At 37.1% G+C, this 22,086-nt stretch overlaps 1 protein-coding gene across 1 annotated transcript in view; it reads right to left on the bottom strand.

Moving 5' to 3' along the window:
* Nucleotides 1–8,151: 8,151 nt before the first annotated feature.
* nek10 (NIMA-related kinase 10) overlaps nt 8,152–22,086 on the bottom strand; it is a 180,869-nt gene continuing 166,934 nt past the window's right edge. The window contains exons 32-34 of the mRNA XM_048608532.1: nt 14,199–14,251; nt 13,844–13,905; nt 8,152–8,258 (exon numbers count right to left, since the gene is read on the bottom strand). Of these exons, the coding sequence (XP_048464489.1) occupies nt 8,207–8,258; nt 13,844–13,905; nt 14,199–14,251 (167 nt within the window). The 3' untranslated portion in view covers nt 8,152–8,206. The remainder of the gene's footprint in view (nt 8,259–13,843; nt 13,906–14,198; nt 14,252–22,086) is intronic.

Below are 22,086 nucleotides of genomic sequence, written 5' to 3' on the forward strand. Positions count from 1 at the left end.
ATGTATGCATTAAATGGGACAGCAGTAGCATGGATAGATGAAATTGACAATTATTATGGTGACATGGTGGCAGAGTGACCATGCCGGAACATAATATTCAATGGTATGCGACATTTTAGAAGGATAGGCAGAAAGGAAAAGGAGGTGAAATAGCTTTGTTAATTGGGGAGTGTATCAGTGCAGTGATGAATAGTAATAGAGGCACAATAGATCATGATATAGAATCAGTTTGGATGCAAATGACGAAAAGCAAGGGAAAGCAGTTATAAATTGGGAAATGGGGAAGGCAAATCTGTAGAGAGCATCAGGTACCTGGGAACAGGTTGTTTTAGATTTGGTCAGGTATAATGAGGTAAAATTGCAAAGGGATCTCACAATTATGTAGCGATCACAACAGGGTAGAATTACAAATTCAGTTTGAGGGAGAACAACGTCAGTCTTAAACCAGTGTCCTCAATTTAAATAAGGGAAATTACAGCGGTATGAAGTAAGGTTGGGTAAACAGAATATGAGGAAAGTCAGTGGATGAGCAATGGTGGACATTTAAATAGATGTTCCACAGCGCTCTTCAAAAATTTATTCTGGACAAAAAGGACATAGTGAGAAGGACAATTCACACCTGTAGATTACAACAGTAATTGAAGAGAGGATCCAGTTAAAAACTCAGACATATAAAACCGTCATAAGGATCAGTATTAGGGCCTCAATTACTTATTATCTATATTAATGACTTGGAGAAGGGGACAGAGTGCAGTGTATCCAAATTAGCTGACAATACAAAAATAGGTAAGAGGGTTTGTTGTGATCAGGACATAAAGAATCAGCATAGGGATATAGATATGTTGAATTAATGGGCAAAAACTTGGCATGTGGAGTTTAATGTTAGAGTTTAATTGAGGTCATGCACACTGGTAGGCAGAATCAAAAGGCAGCCTATTTTGTGCATGGAATTCAAAATTGGGTCATAGTCATAGAATCATAGAATTTCTATGGATTAAACTTAACCTTATCTGCCAATGCTATCTTATATCCCTTCTTTGCCTTTCTGATTTCTCTCTTAAGAATGCCCCTACACTCTTTATATTGATTAAGAGATTCAATTGAACCAAGTTGTACGTCTAAAAAATGATTCTCTTTTATTCTTGACTAGAACCTCAATATCTTTATTCATCCATTGTTCCTTAATCTTACCAGCCTCACCCTTCACTCTAACAGGAACAAAATGCCTCTGAACTCTTGTCATCACACTCTTGAATGCCTCCCACCTGTCAAGATATCCTATTACCCGTGAACAGTCTACTCCAATCAACTTTTGAAAATTCTTGTCTCATATCATTAAAATGTGCCTTACTCCAATTAAAAACTTTAACTTTTATGGAAGGCTTATCCTTTTCCATAACCATTTTGAAACTAATAGAATTATGATTGTGTTCCCCCACTTTTACTTCAGTCACCTGTCCTGCCTTATTGCCCAAAAGAAGATCTAGTTTTGCTTATTTTCTAGTAGGAGCATCCACATATTGATAGGAACATTTTCTTGAGCACATTTGACAAATTTTTCACCACCCAAACCTGGTAGTCTCAGTTAATGTTTGGAAAATGAAAATCCCCCATTATTGCAACCTTATTATGCTGACATATATCTGAGATCTCCCTACATAGTTGTTTCTCAATTTCTCTCTTACTACTGGGGGGCTTATAGTACAATCCCATCAAAGTGACCTTTCCTTTCTTATTTGTAATTTCTACCCATATATTTTCTCTGGATGGCTTTTCAGAAATACCTTGCCTAGTTACAGTAATAATGTATTCCTTAATCAAAATGCCACCCCTCCCCCCCCCCCCCCCCTCCTTTATTGCTCCTTTTCTATCCTTCCAATCGCATCTAAAACCGGGAATATTGAGGGGCCGGTCTTGTCCATCTCTCAACCAAGTTTCTGTGATAGCTAAGATGTCCCAATCCAATGTTCTTAAACATGCCCTGAGTTCATCATCCTTACCTGTAAGACCCCTTGCGTTGAAATAAACGCAATTTAGTTCTTCAGAGTTACTACATACACTGACTCTCTCTTGTCTTTCTTTTCTAATTGACGTGCTGTCCTCACATTCAGAACCTACCCTGTCAATCCTTCCATTTACACTGCTACCTAGAATTTCTCCACTTGCCTTCTGTATCAGTATAAAGTCTCCCTTAATAGAATGAGCAAATCTCCTGCTAAAATATTGGTTCCTTTTCAGTTTAGGTTAGACCCATCCTTTTTGAAAAGGTCTTTTCTATCCGAAAAGACATTCCAATTGTCAAAAACCTGACTCCCTGAACAACACACCAGCTCTTCAGCCATTGATTTATCTCCTTTAACCTTTTGATCCTTCCCTCATTTGAGTTTGGCATTGGGAGTAAACCAGAAATTACTACTTTTAAGGTTTTAATTTTTAATCTTCTACCTAACCTCTTAAATTCACTCTGTACTGCTTTAATCTTTTCCCTAAAAATGTCATTCCTACCAATGTATACAATAATTTCTAGTTTCTCAATCTCACCTTTCACAATATGCTTGAAACGTTTAGAAATGTCCTTAATCCCAGCACCAGGAAAGCAACAAACCATCCTAAATTTATTCTCACTGCCACAGAATCGCCTGTCTATGCCCCTGACTGGACAGTCCCGTATAACAATAACTCTATTAAATCTTTTCAAATACTGCCTAACATAAGGATCATTCCAAGTGTCCAATAACTGACTGGCTCTTCCATTTTCCTCAGACAGACTATCCCCTTCAACTGTTCCAAAAACTGAATATCTATTTGGTAGAGGAATAGCCACCGGAGACTTCTGAACTACCTTCTTACCTTTACTGACAGTCACCCATTTGTCTGACTGATCCTGCTGTGTAATAACTTATCTAAATCTACTAGCCATCTCACTCTGTACCTTATATATGGCCTTAATAACATTAAGCATAAAAAAAGGATATTTCAATAACATCTTATATATAAAATAAACTACCTTTCATTACTTACAGAAAATAATGTTAAAATGGAAAAAAAATAAATATATATATGTATATCAAACATATAAAAATTAAATAAAATCAACCACTTAGTGATTAACTGAATAAAATCGATTCCTTTTCAATAACTTCTTTGAAGAAAAAAAGTCTTCTCCAGAGCTGACCATGTGCAGGACTCTCCAGAACGAAAACACTACTCCTTATTTTAAAAAAATGTTCGTTGTTTTTCAATAAAAAAAACCTTTGCAACGTAAGAAAAAAAATTCCCTAAAACACATATAGACTTTTTTTAAATTTCTGAATTAAGAATAAAAAACTTCAGCTGTTCATTGTAGGCCCTTAAAAAAATTTTAAAAATAAGTCAATTTGAAAAAAATTGAGATTTTTTTTGTGTTTTTTTCATTCATTCACAGGATGAAGTCGTCGCTGGCTGGGCAGCTTTTATTGCCCGTCCCTAATTGCCCAGAGAGCAGTTAAGAGTCAACCACATCGCTATGGGTTTGGAATCACATGTAGGCCAGACCAGGTAAGGATGGCAGTTTCCTTGCCTAAAGGACATTAGTGAACCAGATGGGTTTTTCTGACAATCGACAATGGATTCATGATCATCATTGGACTCTTAATTCCAGATATTTATTGAATGCAAATTTCACCATCTGCCATGGTGGGATTCGAACCCAGGTCCCCAGGGCATTATCTGGGTCTCTGGATTAACAGTCCAGCGATAATATCACTAGGCCATCGCCTCCCCATTTTTAAATGTTAATAAAACAAAATGGAAAAAAATCCAATATTAGTAAACTATAATGACTATAAATAACTGTAAAACTGTAAAAAAAAAACTATAATAAACCTTTAACCAAGCCAGCAACCCCAGGAGCAGCTGCAAGATCCACACTGCTCCTCATCCAAGTCCAATGTTAGCATACGGACACAACAAATAATTTAGAAGCCAAATGAAATTTTGCCCTTTACGCAGTTAAAAAAAAAGAAAGGCTTTTTACAAATTTACAGCGTACTGGTGAGGCAATTTCCAGAGTGCTATGTACAGTTTTGTTCCCTGCATTTAAGAGACGATGTACTAACATTGGAGACGGTTCAAAAGAGATTCACTAGTCTGATTCCTGGGACGAAAGGGTTGACTTATGACGAATGGCTAACTAGGTTAGAACTTTATTCATTAGAATTCAGAAGAATGAGGATTGGTCGTATTGAAACATACAAGATTGTGAGGAAACTGAATAGAGTAGATGTTGAGAAGATCTCTCCCCCAATGGAGAATTTCAAACTAGAGGACATAGTCACAGAATAAGGAGATACACATTTAAAAGTGATTTCTTCTCCCAGACAACAGTGAATTCCTGGAAGTATCTACCCCAGAGAGTTGTGGAGGGTAGATCACTAAAAGTATTTAAAAATGAGATAGATAGATTTTTGAAATATAGGGGGGAATTGCAATGATGAATGGTATGAAAGAGGAATCGAGGCCAGAAATGGATCAGCGATGATCATATTGAAAGTGGCGCAGCCACCAGGGGCCAAATGCTTATTCCTCTTCTTATTTCATATGTTTGTGATGTTTCTATGTAAAATCAATGCCAATAGTGTAATGTCAATGTGATTTTGAAATGATATGATGGATTATTCCTACATTGGACATAAATATTAAAATGTTTTTCTGTTGCAAATATTAATAACATATCTTTGATTATCCAATTACCAGTGAGTTTAATTTTAATATTGCAATGACATAAATGTGGAGCCCATTCAGCTTGTTTTCAGAATTTAAACAGCTCCTCCTCTGTTTTCCCACATTGATCAACATTACTAATGCTGACAGTGCCACAAGTTATGCTCATGGCTATGGGTAAATTGAGAAATCCAAACCTCAAAAATGTGTCATTCCTATCTACTAAGAGGAATATCAGCATGCTATCATGCATTTTTTTTAAACTGTCCATGAAGACTTTTGAGTTTCAGCCTCATTCAAACTCAGAACATTTCAATAATTTAATAATTCAAGACTGGCTTGCTGAGCTCTTTTTATACCTCTGCAACCCAAGAAAATCCAAGTCAATAATTACATTCTTCTTAAAATTTTAATTCATAATGTAGTGAGTTAAAATAGACTTAATTCATACATCACACATAGCAGTTAAACTGTCAAATTTCTCCAAACTCAAATAGCAAAACTGCAGCTTAAATTAATTGCAGATTAAAGTTTAATTAAGATTCCATTCACTTAGACCATTTTACAGCTCTGGGGGGTGAATGTGCTATTACTTCAGCTCTTGGCTTGTCTTAAATGTGTTTGTTCTGATGGCATTCTCTATATAGTATGCTGGTAAAATTAGCAGCAAGTTAGCAAGAGTAAGATCAGTAAAATAGACTACAAGGTTGAATGGTATATCACCAAACTTTCTGTTGTAAGAAAATGCAAATTGTGATTCAAATCATTAAAGGAACAGGCAATTGAACACTGATCCTATGTTTGTGATTGTCATAAATTCTAAAACTTGAAAACACAAGCTTAAGCTTCAAAAAAGGAAGGTACACGAAAACTTTAGCTTGATATTTTCTTAGAATGCAAACTTGGCCAATACACAGGATTCCACCAAGTGGAGCATTGTATAAGATAATGGTTCTGAAAGAGTTAAGACTGAAGTTGCATGAGCTTCATCCAACCTAATGGGATCACATAATCTTTGGGTGAAGAAACAGCTAGCTTAGCACAAAGTCCCAATGGAAACATATTTATCATACCTGGCTCTTGATAGTGTAATCATGCCTAACTAGTTATGATGAATTATACATATTGACATCATGCTATATACATATACCTAACAATAATAATAAATTAAACTAATAAAGGAATATATGTAAAGTCAAACATGATTTTCATAGAACTAGCAGGTACAGGAGAAATATGGTACAGGTTAATATAAATCATAGCAATTTTATTTTAATACCTTATAGTTTAAATGTCAACTTGACTATTTGCTTTAATTCATCTCTAATTAAAAATGTAAATTATGTTAAACAGCAAATGTTCATTATAGATTTTATTTTTAAACATTCAGTACAATATAGAGAATTTTTAAGTATAACAAAAATAGAACATATCAACTTTTGTAAATGTCTCTTAACATATTATTGTACAGGTTGCAAATATGAACAGAAACTTATTTTTAAATACACTTAATCACTCAATTTGCACAGCACAAGTGAGTAATATTTAAATTGTATGTTTAAATAAAAATGTATTTCCTTAAAGATCCATTTAAGTGTAATACCATGCCATTCTTGTTACATGAACAATCAAAAAGTTAATAATGACACTTAGCAAGTTCTTTCTTGTTGCTTAAAGCAATGTACCTGAGTCACAATTTTCAATGTAGACTCAAATCCCAGCAAGCATTAGACTTTGGAGAATTGGTAAAAATTGTTGATGATGACTGTGTTACAGTGATCACAGGTTTAGGAATCTACAAGTGTCTTTTGTGCATTAGTAATAATGGTAAATTCACAACGAAGTACAGCTTACTAAGAAAATAAGTCACATATGAGCAGACATTACTGATGAACAGCAATATCAGTGCACCCTATGATGTGAGCTCAATCCATCTAACTGTATAACAAAGTAGGAAAGTTTTTTGAAAAGACTTCTACTTTTGAATTGTGTTTGAATTACTTTTAGTTGTAATAAATTTAGGAGACAGTCATCAACTATAGGTACTTTCTTTATGAATGAAGGCACAGCCACTGCTAGTACCGGTCTTACATTTGATCCAACATTTGCAGTTATATTAGAGAGTAAATACTGTAACATGTCAGAAAATTATAGAAGTAGTCCCTTTTTTCTCAAAACATATTGTCTTACATTTTGATTAATGTGCTGACACTTTCAGATAAACTATAAAGAAATAGTTGATGCTTATATACATTGAAACCATTCATTGTATATGCTATGGCAGGTTCTTATTAGGCAGCAACATAACAAGATTTTAATAACACAAATAAACCTGGCTGACAATCTATTAATAAAGCAGGAGATAAATAGAAAATGAAAAATTTTAACATTTTTCATTCTTAAATAGAAATATCAGTTGCAGTCTTCTCTTTTCTAGTTTAGAAAAAATATATAATTATAGTGTTACAATATTGGTCAGTTTTGGTCTTACACATTGATTATCTAGCCATATCTGTGGGAGTTTGCTGTTCTTATGGGTTCATATAACTATCCTTTCATTCTTCACTGAAAAGATTTCAATACAGCTGGGGTCCCTTTGTAAAATGGCTGGGAATTTTTCATTGAACAAATTGCTAGTGTCTTGCTCTCTTTACACTGCAAGGGAAGTTGTTACAGCATTTAAACACAAAATATGACCACTTGTTTCATGAAAAATTCATTATCTCAAAATATTGAAGGTCTGATTCAAAAAAATCAATTACTTGCTACGTATTATATGGGCCAACAGGAAACATTGACTAGCTGGTTGGTGGTTTTGAATGGACAGAACTTTCCTAAACCATGCCTTGTGCTGCATTTCCTGCATTAATAGTCTCACATCTTTTTAATAATTTTACACGCAAGCATAAAAATCATGTCAACAATATGCTTATTAAACTAAATAGATAATAGATGTTGCCTATGGCTAAACATGATGATAATCAATCTCCTAAGATGGATCCTCATAGTTTATTCGATTGTTTCACTTAAAGACAGTGTAATAAACTGTAAAAAAATCATTCTTTATATTGATTATTGAGTCTGTTAAGAAATTCAAGCAAAAGGTTATGAGAACAAACAGCATTATTCAGCTGTGACATCAATGCTAGTCTGAGCTCATATCCACAATATTTTGTTGCAAATCAATGTTAACCTTTACCACGTTGAATAAACAAAAACTTCACAAATCACAATAATAACAGAATCAAATTCTTAAGCATTTTAAACAGTGAAAACAGAAATCAATTTGAAGCAATTCAGTTTGCTGTATAAAATAAAATATTGGATAGGAAATATATATGGTATACACTGCATTGTATTTGTGAATATAGTACCTTCTATTCATATATACTGTACAGTTCAATGTGCATTTCAAGTGATGAATGCGTTATTCAGTAACTCCTTCCTACAATCCTGTGCGCAGACAGTTCTGTTGATGATTTTTTATGAAGATCTGAAAAGAAGACTATCGGCGTGCAGTCAAATGGTTCTTCATTGCCCATGGATAACTGTAATTCCTACAACAAAAATATTGAGACAATTGCTGCAGATCTAGCAGAAAGACGGAACAAACACAAAGTTGCTGGAAAAGCTCAGCAGGTCTGGCAGCATCTGTGAAGGAAAAAACAGAGTAAACGTTTTGGGTCTGGTGACCCTTCCTCAGATCTCCAGATGATGGGTTGTTATCACTAATGTTTCATAGAATCTTAAATGGTTGCAGAACAGAAGGAGGCCAACTGACCATCAGAACTGTGTTAGCTTCAGGTAATTCTTAACTCTTCTGCCAAAGAACAGTTTCTTATTATCCACTGTGTCCAAATTTTAAAATCTTCATTAAATCTCCTTTTAATATGCTCTTCCCAAACAGAACAGGCCAATTCTATCCGTGTAGCAGAAGTTTTTAATCTCTGGGAACAACCATTCTTATGAATCTGTTCTACAACCTCTCTAATGCCTTCATAGCCTTCCTAATGTATGCATCCAGAACTGGGCACAATATGCCAGTTGAGGTTGATGAAACCAGGTTTCATCACAACCTCCTCGCATTTGTATTCTATGCCTCACATTCAATTAATGCATTCAGATACTTCTGTTCCTAAATACTTTTTGGATATGTGTACAGTCTATTTTATATTGTCTCTCTTTGTCCTTACTAAAATGCATTTGTCCAGGCTTTTCTGCAGTAAATTTCAGTTGTCATTTGTCAGCTCATTCCATTAACCGAGTTAATTCCTCTTAAAGTTTTTCACTATTCTCCTCACAATTCACAGCACTTTCAAATTTTGTGTCATTCACAAATTTTGAAATGGCGCCCTGTACCTGCAAGAACAGGTCATTACTGCAGACCAAGAAAATTAACGATCCTAACACTCAACTCTAGGGAACTTCAACACGTACCTTCCTCCATTCTGGAAACAACCATTAACTATTAGTCTTTGTTTCTTGTCACACAGCCAATTTCATATCCATGCTGTCACTTTCCCTTTCCGTTCCATAAGCTTATCCATTATTGTTAAGACATTTAATGACACACTCTGTCTTGAGCACGCGCGCGCGCACGCGTACATATAGATCAATGGAGTGAATTTGCATTCTTTTTTGTTCGAAAAGCACACAATTTGGGGACAGTCAGTCAATGGGGCATTTTATAAAATCCTGCTTTGGAAATAAAACCAGTCTGTCTCCAAGTTAAAACACAGCCAGATTCTAAACAAGGTCTCACTCCTAACGTGCATTGTCTGACCTGAGACATCACCTCTTGTATACACTGATAAAACCTTTTGTTATCTCAGGGCAGTGACTTGAAAGAAATTTGGAGATTTGCATTTTAATCAATAAAATCATGCACCTCCTTTCTAACTGATTAAAGATTTAACAGGAGGGAGTCAGCCAGTCATTTTAGGTTTATTCAATACATTCACATCAGTTTTATGCTTGTTTGATCTTTTACTTATAAATTTTGTGTCTTGATACCTCCTCTCTCACTACATCAGAGGAAGGAGCAACGCTTCGAAAGTTAGTGTTTTCAATTAAACCTGTTGGACTATAACCTGTAGTAATGCGGTTTTTGATTTTGTCCAACCCAGTCCAACACCGGCACCTCCACATGCAATTTTGTTCCTCTATACCTTTCCCACTGGATGATGGTCAATAGAATACACCCAGCAGTGTAATGGTAAATCTATCATTTGTTAGCCCTAACCAAATAAATTCTGTCCTTGACCTCTCTAGTACATCCATTCTCTTCAGCATGATAATGCTCTCCTTAATCAGTACTGTTAACCTTTTTTTTTCTTATTTTTCCTTAGCAGCTTGTATTCAGTATATTTAGTATCCAGTCCTGATCTTTATAGTTGCAAGAGAAAACCAGGCACTATATGTATTTAATCTTTACAAACAATTAAAAAATTCTTTGAAACAGATGGATACTAATGTCAGAACTGTCCAATGGTGCTATTGCAATGAACTTTGGTGTCTTTTTTGTCTAATCATGAATTTAAATAACAATATAATCCAGAGGTGTAATAATACATCTCCATACTATCTAAACTGGATATTTCACCCTGCACATTTGTCCTCTCAGGTATTTTTCTGTTCATTTCGTAAGTGAACTGACTAATACATTGTGAAATGAAACTGGTACATAATGTAAGCTGCTTAATTTACATCAAGTGGTATACAGAATAAAAGCTGTAACAAACTCTCAATTACTTCATCTTTAATTTCATCTTCAAGAAAAGAAAAATTAGCAACCCTTACTGGTTGTACTTTTGTTCTATTCTCATGTTTGGATGATGCTGGTACAGCTGCATTTGTTGACTATCCCTAGTTGCATTGCAAATGTTCTCCTTAAATGATCAAAGCCCTTGTTGTGATTCTGCTGTCACAGTGATGCTAATAAGGAAAGTTTTAGCTAATGAACCAGCAATTATAAATGGAACAAGTATAAAAATGTAAGCGAGTATTGTACGTAACCAGAAAGGGAGCTTGGAGGTGCTTGTTCTCCTACACGCTTGCTATAATCATAGTGTTCTAAAATATAGAGAGGGTGCAGCTACTGTTGAGACCTTAGTGAGTTACTGCAATGCCTTGTTATATGAATATACAAACAAGGAGCAGGAATGGCCTCTTTGGCTTTTCCATCCCGCTAACCATTTAATTAGATCATGATCTAATTAATTAGATCTTATTGTATCCTCAAGTCCACATTTCTCCCTACTTTGATAATCTTTCAATCTCTTGCTTAACAAGAATCAATTCAAATCCATCTTTAAAATATTTAAAGCTTTTGCTTCTATCACCTTTTTCAGGAAGAAAGTTCTAAAGATGCACAATCCTCTGAGAAAAGATGTCACCTAATTTCTTTTTATAATTTGGTGATGTCTTATTTTGAAACAGTGACCCAAAGTTCTAGATTGTCCTCAAATGAGGAAACATTCTGTCCACGTCTATCATTTTAAGACTCCTCAAGATCTTAAATGTTTCAATCAAGTCACCTCTTGTTCTTCTAAACTCCAGCAGATATAAACATAGTTTGTCCAGCCTTGCCTCATAAGACAATACACATATTTCAGGTATTAGTGCAGTAAACTTTTTTCTGAACTGCATTTAGTATATTGACATTGCCTTAAATATTTTTAAAAAGTGATCAATACTGTACACAGTGCTCCAGATGTGGTCTTAGCGTGACCTGTACAACTGAAGTGTTATTTCCCTACTTTTGTATTGAATTTCCTTTGCAATATGTAACATTCCATTGGTTTCCCTTATTACTTGCTGCACCAGCATACTAGCCTGTTGCTATTCTTGCAGGAGGACCCAGATACATTTGCAACTCCGAGCTCTGCAATTTTTTACCATTCAGATAACATGCTTCTTTTTTATTATTCCGGCCAAAATGGATACTTCCACATTTTCCCAAGATACTCCGCTTACCAGATATTCGTCCTCACTTAACTTTTCAATATCTCTTTGTAACCACTTTATGTCCTCTTCACAATTTATGCTTTTATCTAACTTTAAGTCGTCAGAAAATTTGGTAACCACATATTCCATCCCTTAATCAAAGCAGAACTATTTGATCCCTTGAGCCCACTCTGCCATTCAATAAGATCATGCCGATCTGTTTATGTTTTGAATTCCACATTTTTATCTACCTCCAAATAACTAATGATTCACCTGCCTAACAAGAATCTACCTGCCTTTACCTAAAAATGTTTAATCATTGCTTTCTGAGATGGCGACTTCTAAAGTCAAAGTTTCAAAGAAACTCCCTTCATTCCTGTCCTACAGGGATGATCCCTAATTTTTAAATGGTGGCTCCTAGTTCTGAATAAACCAACAAAAGGAAACATCTTTCCCATATTCCACCTTGTCAAGACTGTTCAGGATCTTACATACTTCAATCAAGTACTTCATTCATCACTCTTCTGAACAATGGAAGCAAGCCCAGTGTGCCCAACCTTCCCACATAAGACAGGTGTCAATCTAGTAAAATTCATTGAACACATTTACATTGGTCTTTAAATAAGAAAACCAAAACTCTAGATGTGGTCTCACTAATGCTCTATATAACTGAAGGATAACATTGTTACTTTTATAAAAGCAAAATACTATAAATACTAGAGATGAGAAATAAAAGCAGAAACTGCAAGAGAAACTCAGCAGGCCTGTGAAGAGTAAACAGGGTTAATGTTTTGATTTCAGAGCAATTCGGAAGAAAACTTATTGGACTCAAAAACCTTAACTTTGTTTCTTTTTCTAAAGACACTGCCAGACCTGCTGCGTTCTCTAGTACTTTCTGTTTTATCTTTAATGTTCAATTCCTTGTATAATAAAGAATAACATCCTATTAGCCTTCCTAATTACTTGCTTTACCTGCATATTAAATTTTGTGACTCATGAACTAGAAAACCTAGATTTCTCTGCAGCTTCGAATTCTGCATTCATTTTCATTTAAGCAATACGTTGCTGTTTTATCTTTCCTGGCAAAGCTAATAACTTCTCATTTTCTCACATTATACTCCATCTCCCAGATTTTTGACCACTTATTCAATCTATTTACATGCATCTGTATTTTCTTCATGTTGACTTTGCTACCTGTGTTATCTGCAAATTTGACCACTGTGCCTTCGTTTCCCTCATCTAAGTCATTGTTTTAAATTGTAAAAAGCCGAGACCTAAGCAGAGATTCCATTCATCACATCCTGTCAATTTTTAAAAATTCATTTATTAATACTCTACTTTTTATATTGTTGGCTCCAATCATTAATAGGCAGGATTTCCAAATAATACGGAGCAGTTTTGATTGAACACCTTAAGAGTTTGACTCCATGAATGCATTTTTTTAAAAACAGGTTCCATGAAGCCAGCCTGATCCAAGTCAGGAGAGAAACACTGCAAACCAGGCTGCAGTGGAGATTTTGAAAGGCTATGGGACAGTGTGGTTGAGGGGTCGGGGGAGACATTTGAGGGAAATACGGGATAGTTGGAGAGAGACTGGGAGATAAGGACAGAGACTGAATGCAGAGAGAGGGTTACAAGAAGAGTCACGTATCCTGGGCAAGAGGGTCAGTAATTGGTCGGGGAATGAATGAGTTCAGGGAATGAGGAGTTAGTACACAAAGCGAGGAAAAGGTTGTTGCACAATGACGTCAGTGGTGGCTATTGTCGGGGAGCGGAGCACAAGGAGGTGCAGGGCAGGGTCTTGGATGGAGAGTGATATAATCAATAGACAAATTAACAGGCTTGTTCTGGACAGGAGATTGCACTTTTTATCTTCCCAGTATTCTCTTTAATGCTGCCATCCTTATATCCTTGTAAGATCCTTGCTTCCAAAGTCCTGGGAATACCACCTAGCCGATGTGAAACCATAAAACAAACAAAATCTGAATTAGGCAGCCTCATTAAAATGCTTAAATGAATGCTTCCTGCGGGCAGATTATTATCCAGCTCTCATCTGACTTCCATTAAAACCAGAAGTGGTTAGATTTGAGGTAGGATGGGTTCAAGTTTTACATTTTTGTTAACATATTTAGTTCCTACTTGATCCAAAGCCACTCACTTTATTGAGTACAAATATCTCCTTTATGGATAAACTGACCTGTTAACAGTGTTCAGGATATCGTAATAACCACTTTCAATCAGAACTTCTTCAATCATGGTCTATATACGAAACAAACAGAAAACATATAAACAAACAAATTATATGTTAACTACTTGTCTTTCAATAATGTATATTATATGTGAGTGTATTTATAGGTTAAATATTTGTAACAATATTTTTTACTTAAATTCATAATGAACATTGTAGAACTAGGAGAACTGAACAGAAATTAGCTTAATTTAAGATTTTGAAACAAAACAAACGAAGTGTAGTGTGGTAACCTTTTAAAGGTTTAACTGTTTTTACATATAAAGATAAATATAATTTAGCATGTATATGATGAAACGCTAACCTGCATCTGCTCATACGTTATTCCATCTTCATATTCATAGCTATATGTATTGACTAGAAAGAATAACAATAATTGTTAAACATTATGGAACTAAAATATACATTGGTTAATGGAAGAGATATACTAGTTGCTGGCCCACTATTGCATAACTATTTAAAGTTCTACATGAAAGATTAATATCTAGCTTTGTTTTAATTGCCTCAGAAACAATATGGAGGAGTAGATCACCTCCCCTTTGTGGAATTAATTTGATCTTCATTTCATTGTTTAAAGATGAGTGCCACAGCAGGTGGGCAATACATTATCTGCAATACCACCACCTTGGCAATTATTTTGAAATCTTTGCTAAAGACTTTGCATCATTGCTGTATGCTAGTCCTATATACCTCTTGCTACGAAACTTGCTTATTTCATGCACTGGTGTTCATGTGAAGTTATAGTCTCATATACTTCTGAAAAGCATTTATTCTATGATATCAATCTTGATTTGGTGATATCATCTGGCCTCTGAGCCAGAAAGTTGTGGGCACTGATTCTGACTTTGAGACTTAAGCACAAAGTCTGGGCCAACATTCTAACGCACCACTGAGGGAGCAGAGCACTCTCTGAAATGCCAATTCTAAGTTAAACGGAGACAACATCTGCTCTATGAAATAGACAAAAAAGATCCTATATTCACTTCCCATGATCTAGGTGCAAAGACCACAGGCTGAATCTGATGGTTATTCAGCTAAGTGTGAGTCAGGTTGTGATTGGTGGAGTGACTCATGTCACAAGGCTGGCGAGTTTTCTCACCATATCTTATCAAACTCTCTGTGTTAATTGTTGTTTCAACCTTATGATGACTACCACTTCTGATTTCTGGCCCATCTTGCCACGCACCAATCCATGAGCGACTCACCACTCACCAGCAATCCTGGAACCCCTGGCACCAGCATGATATTTAAGTCTTCTGTGCACCAGGACAAGCACTGCCAGACTGCACTGCCCTGCATGGTCCCAGACATGGCAGACAGGGGGAAATTAGCAGCCTGGGTTACGGGAATAGTCCTAGAGTTCCTGCTGTTTTGGGTGGTGCACAGGTGGGACTTCCTCTTTCCTAGGATCAGTGCAGGAGGCTGCACTATCAGATCACGCCAACGAGTTCCAAGGTTGCCACCCATATTGAAGCAGTTTCAGCATAAGTGCCACGATCTTCACTCTGATACCTCACATTCACCCTGTCTTTGTTCATACACCCACTCTATCACTCTCATAATTGCACACAATATCTTCCCCACACAACCTTACCTGCCCCAAATTGTGACACTGCTCATCCTGCATGTGCTCTGTGCTGCTTACTCACTCAGGAAACCCTCCCACCTGTACCAACAGTAGTACCTGTGCTATTCATTTTCATCTTCTGTAATAGCTGCCTCACTCTTACTTCAGGAGCTGAACATCCCACACTAAAGCAGAAAGTATCAAAGCAGATGGTGGGCTGCCTGCCATTCGATTTTTCACTCGGTATGAGGAAAGGATCCTGATTTTGACCAACCGAGGAGGACCTTGACTGGCATCAGAGGCTGTCCTTGACTTACAGTGCCAGGATCACCTAGGTGAAGGCTGTATCCCTTGACTTGACTGAGACCTGCTGACAACCATGGCAAGTTTCCTGGTTTTGTGCCCATGATAAGTGGCATGGCAATACGGCAGTAATATAAGCTAGGTGTCTCCAGTTGAGGGTAAATATTCAAAAAGGCAATGAAGAGAAGCTGTGAGCATCCAGGAAGGCTCAGACTGATCAGCACAATGATGCAGCCTGGTTCAATCCATGAGAGCAGGGAAAGAAGTTGACTGGTGAGCAGGAGTGGAGAACATTTCTAATCTTTAAACTAAAAGTAAGATCTTACTTCACTAAGTTTATATTTAGGTCTTAAGTTTCTTTTCTTCACTCTTTAAAAAAAACTGGTTAAGTATAAGATTGAGACTGTTTTTAATAACAAAAATTAATTTCAGTGAAGCGTGAACAGGAGGGAATCAAAGGTAATTAATTAATTAAATAAGTCAAATGTGATAGTGATGGCAGGATGGGCAATGTGTTTGCTCCTGCAACATGTGGAAACTACTGAACACCAAGGTGACCCAGAGCAAACACATCTATGGTAAGTGTTTGCAGCTTGAGGAACTTCGGATCCAAATTGAGGAGCTGGAGTCCAAGCTGCACACATTGCGCCACACCGGAGAAGGGGAAAGTTACCTTAACACTTTGCTCCAGGTGGAAGTCACACCCCTCAGACTGGGTAACTCACATTTGATCTGTGATTAGGGATAGGAGAGTGTGATTGCACACTGTGGCCGTAGGGAGCTTGATTTGAAAATCCTGGGCCCCTGCAATTGTCCAATAGTTACAAGGTTCCAGCAAGCTACAAGAACAGACCATGGCACGACAGTACAGGGAGTCATTCAAGTCGGGGGAGGAAATGTGAATGTAGCAGTCATAGGAGACAGTATAAATAGGGGAATAGACACTGTTTTCTGTAGTCACGAGTGGGAGTCCCAAAGGCTGTGTTCCCTGCCTAGTGCCAGGCTTAAGGACATCTCCTTGGGGCTGGAGAAGAACTTGGAGCGACAGGCAAGAGATCCAATTGTCATTATCTATATTAGTAATAATAACATTGATTGGGCTAGAAAGGTCATTCTGCACAAAAAATTTGAACAGTTAGGAGCTAAATTAGCAATCAGAACCTCCAAGGTAGTAATCTAGATTACTATCTGAGACATAGTCATACTGGGAAAGGGTAAATGAAATCAAGCAGTTAAATGTTCAAAGTTTGGTGTGGATGGAATGGTTTTCAGTTCAAGGGGTCCTGTTACAAGTTTTGGGTGTAGCTGTTCGGTCAGATGTGCTTCATTTGAATAGTAGGAACATTGGAACCAGTGTCTTGTCAAATTGAATGACAAGGGCTGTCAAGAGGGCTTAAAACATTTAGAGAGTGCGGGAGGTCTTGGGAGAGGGGAAATGTAGGTTTTAAGGTAAATTGATATGGTCACATTAAAGGTCAGCTATTGGATACTGACAGGAAGGGACAGATTACACAAACCTGAAAAATTGCAGCAGTGTCAAAGTGGTAAAAAATGATAAAAAGGCAAAATGAGTAGTGCTTTATTTGAATGTACATAGTATATAGTACAAATTAAATTAACTAACAGCACACATAGAAGTTAATGGGTATGAATTTACAGCCATTACAGAATCTTGGTTATAAGGAGATCAAAGCTAGGAATTAAATATTCAGGGATATGTGATTTTTCAACAGGACAGACAGGAAGGAAGTGCTGGTGCGATAGCATTGTTAGAATGGGATAGAATAAATATGATAGCAAGAAATGATTTGGATTGGAAGATGTAGATATGATTGGAGGTAAGAAATAACAAGGGGAAGAAGATGCTGGTGGGAGTAGTAGAGAGGACTGTAACAGTAGTTAGACAGTAGAACAGTGAATATATCAGATAATAATGAGGGCATATAAAAAAGGCAGTATTATTCATGGGTGACTTTAGTCTTTATGTGGATTGGGAAAGTCAAATTGGCAGAGGCAGCTATGAGGAAGCATTCATGGAATGTATTCAGGACAATTTCCTGGAATAATATGTTATGGATTCAATCAGGGATGAGGCTATTTTGGATCTTCTGATATACAATGAGGCAGGGTTAATGAATGACCTCAGAGTTAAAGAATTTCTCAGAAATAGTGACCATAACATTTTAGAATTTAGCATTCGGTTTGAGAGAGAGAAACTTGGGTCAGAAACAATGGTGCCAACCATAAGGGTAATTACATAGGGATGAGGGAAGATCTAGCTGTGGTAGACTGAGAAAGGGGTTTAGCAGACAAGATAGTTGAAGCAGAATGGCAAATGATTAAGAACATAGTTCATGGCTCACAAGAGATAAGTCAACCATGGTTAATCAGGGAAGTTAAGGATAGCATTAAATTGAAAGCAAAAATACACAATGTGGCAAAGATTAGCAGTAAGCAAGACTATTGGGAAAATTTTATGATCAACAAAAGCTGACCCAAAGAAAATAAATATGGAGAAAATAAACTTTGAGGGTAAATTTGCAAGTAATATCAAGACAGACAGCAAAGCTTCTTTAAACATATAAAAAGAAAAAGAGAGGCCACAATGATCATAGGCCCCTCAAAGAACGAGGCTGTGGAAATAATAATGAAAGGGAACAAGAAAATGGAAGCAGAGTCTGCACAGTAGAGCACACTAATAGCATTCCAAATATAATAAATAATAGAGAGGTAAAACAGAGACAGGAAATAAATACACGTTATTAGAGAAACAGTACAAGGAAACTAATGGGGCTAAAGTCCAAAAAGTCTCCTGAACCTGACAGGATGAACCTAGGATATCAAAGGAAGTAGGTACAGTGATAGTGGATGCACTGGTAGTAACGTTCCAAGAAGACTTACATCTAGGAAGATGGCGTAGGATTGGAAAATGCTGGTCACAGGCCCCCAGTCTGAAAAGCAACCCTCCAACACCACACACTGTCTTCTACCTCTCATCCAGTTCTGTATCCAGATAGCTTGTTCTCCCTCTATTCCGCGTGATATAAACTTGCTAATCAGTCTACTATGTGGAATCTTGTCAAACACCTTACTGGAGTACATATAGATTATGCTCACCACTCTTCCCCCATCAATCCTCTTTGCTACTTCTCCAAAAATCTCAATTCCCTCCAACAACTTGCACACCACTGATGTCAGGCTCACCAAGTCTATAGTTCTCGGTCTTTTCCTTATAATCTTTCTTAAAAAGTGGCACCGCGTTAGCCAACCTCCAGTCGTCCAGCACCTCACCTGTGGCTATCAATTATACAAATATCTCAGCAAGGGGCCCAGCAATCACTTCCCTAGCTTCCCACAGACTTCTAGGGTACACCTGATTATGTCCTGGGGATTTATCCACCTTTACGCATTTTAAGACATCCAGCACCTCCTCCTCTGTAATATGGACATTTTTCAAGATTTCACTATTTATTTCCTTACATTCTGTATCTTCCATATCCTTCTCCACAGCAAACACTGATACAAAATACTCCCCCATCTATTGTGGTTCCACACATAGGCGGCCTTGCTGATCTTTAAGGGACCCTATTCTCTCCCTAGTTGCTCTTTTGTCCTTAATGTATTTGTAGAATCCCTCTGGATTCTCCTCAACCCTATTTGCCAAAGCTATCTCATGTCCCCTTTTTGCCCTCCTGATTTCCCTCTTATTATCGGAGAAGATACTTAGGGATGGGATTTACATACATTTGGAAAAGAATGGACTTATTAGGGATAGTCAACGTGGCTTTCGGCTGGGGAGCTCTTGTGTCACAAATTTTATTGAGTTTTTTGAGGAAGTGATGAAAGTGATCGATGAGGGTAGGACAGCGGATGTTGTCTACATGAACTTTACTAAAACATTTGACAAGGTTCCTCATGGTAAGCAGGTCCAGAAGGTTAAGTCCCATGAGATCCACGATGAGTTGGTAAATTGGATACAAAACTGGTTTGGTCATAGAAAACTGGATCTCATTGTGGCGGGGTGTTTGTCTGCCTGGAGGTCTGTGACCAGTGAGCGCAAGGATCAATGCTGGGAATCTGTTGTTTGTAATATGTATATAGATGATTTGGATAAAAATGTGGGTGGTCTGATTAGTAAGTCTGCAGATGATATGAAAATTGGTGGAGTTGTGGATAATGAGGAACTTTGTCAAAGGATACAACAGGATATAGATCAATTGGAAGGTTGAGCAGAGAAATGGCAGATAGTGTTTAATCCAGACAAGCGTCAGGTGATGCAATTTGGGAGGTCAAATGCAAGAGAAAAGTATACTATAAATGGCAGGTCCTTTAGAAGCATTGATATATGGAGGGATCTTGGGATGCAAGTCCATAACTCTCTGGCAATACAAGTGTATAAGATAGTAAAGAAGGAATACTTTGTGTGGAGCTGGAGGAACACAGCAGGATAGGTACCATCAGAGGAGCAGGAAAGTTGACGTTTTGGGTCTGGATCCTTCTTCAGAAGACATTTCAGAGATAACAAACTGTGTTATCTCTGACTCCAGCATCTGCAGTTCTTACTATCCCAAAGAAGGTATACTTGCCTTCATCGGTCAGGGCATTAAGTATAAAAGTTGGAAAGTCATGTTGCAGCTGTATAAAACTTTAGTTATATGACATTTGGAGTATTGTGTGCATGCTAGAGAAAGAATGTGAAGGCTTTGGAGAGGTGTAAAAGAGGTTTACCAGATCTTGCCTGGATTGGAGCATTTTAGCTCTCAGGAGAAGTTAGCCAAACTTGGATTACTTTTGTTGGAGGGTTGGAGGCTGAGAGGTGACCTGATAGATGTACAGGTATTGCTGCTATAATGTGTGTTTTGTTAACACGAATCAGCTGTAACGTGATTGATGAATAGTGGATGCTGTTTGGATAATGCAAAATTTCTGCTGTACAGGTAGTGTGATTTTCTATAGCGATTTCCCTACAATGTAATTTTCTATGGTGATTTTCTATAGCACGAGGTCACACAAGAACGCAACTATTGCATTATAGGAGAATTACCTGTATATAAAAATATGAAAGGCATAGATAGGATGGATGGTTGGAGATTTCTTTCCAGGTTGGAAATGTCAAATACTAGAGGCCATAGGTTTAAGGTGAGAGGGGAATGTTTAAAGGAGATATGCGAGGCAAGTTTTTTTACACAAAGGGTGGTGGGTGCCTGGAACATGCTGCCAGGGGAGATGGTAGAGCAAATAGAATAGCAACATTTAAGGGGCATTTAGACACTTATATAAACAGGCATGGAATAGGGGGATATGGACCATGTGCAGGCAGATAGAATCAGTTTAGAAAGGCATCATGGTCAGCACAGACATGATGGGCCAAAGGGTCTGTTCCTGTGCTGTACTGCCTGATGTCCTATGTTCTATAAATGCTACAACAATGAGTGATTTGGGAGTCATCATGCAAAAATCACAAAAACTGGCATACAAGTTCAGTAGGTAATAGGGAAGGCAAATGGAATGTTGGTCTTTATTTTGAAAAGAATGGAGGATACAAATATGAAAGTCTTTCTAAAACTGTACAAGGTACTAGTCAGACTACATCTGGAATACTGTGAATTATTCTGGGTCCCATATCTAAGGAAAAAATGTATTCACATTGGGAGGGCAGTTCAGAGAAGGTTTACTAGGATGATTCATGATATGGAGGGAATGTCTTATGAGGAAAGATTGAGTAGATTGGGCCTGTACTCATTGGATTTAGAAGAATGAGAGTGACCTAATGGAAATATTCAAGAATCTTAGGGTGCTTAACAAAATAGATGTGAAGCAATTGTTTCCCCTTGAGGGAAAGTATAGGAGCAAAGGGCATAATTTTAGAGTAAGGAGTCACCCAGTCATGACAGAAAGCAGACCCTGAGTTAAATGAGTCACCATAGGCAGCTCACACGGAAGTTGAGCTACAGGAGTTCTGGAATGCTAGTTCATGAAGAACAGAATTCTTATTAGAATGTGGAGACACCCTCACACAACTGCGGATGAAGATTGTTCATTAGGTAGTGGTACCACCCAGATATTGTAAGAAGATATTGCAAGTAGCACATGAAATTCTTATTTAAGATTATTTAATCATTATTACTATTTGTGAGACCTCACTATGCATAAATTGGCTTTTGTGTTTCCTATAAGGCAACAGTGACTACAATTCAAATGTACTTTATCAGTTATAATGTGCTTTGGCACAATATGACATAATGAAAGGCACTATATAAACTCAAGTCTTTCTTTCTTACCCGTATAGGTAATAGGCCATATTAGATATTGTGAATAAACA

This window comes from Rhincodon typus, chromosome 2 (genome assembly GCF_021869965.1).
Source record: "Rhincodon typus isolate 14 chromosome 2, sRhiTyp1.1, whole genome shotgun sequence".
NCBI classification, from domain to species: Eukaryota; Metazoa; Chordata; class Chondrichthyes; order Orectolobiformes; family Rhincodontidae; genus Rhincodon; species Rhincodon typus.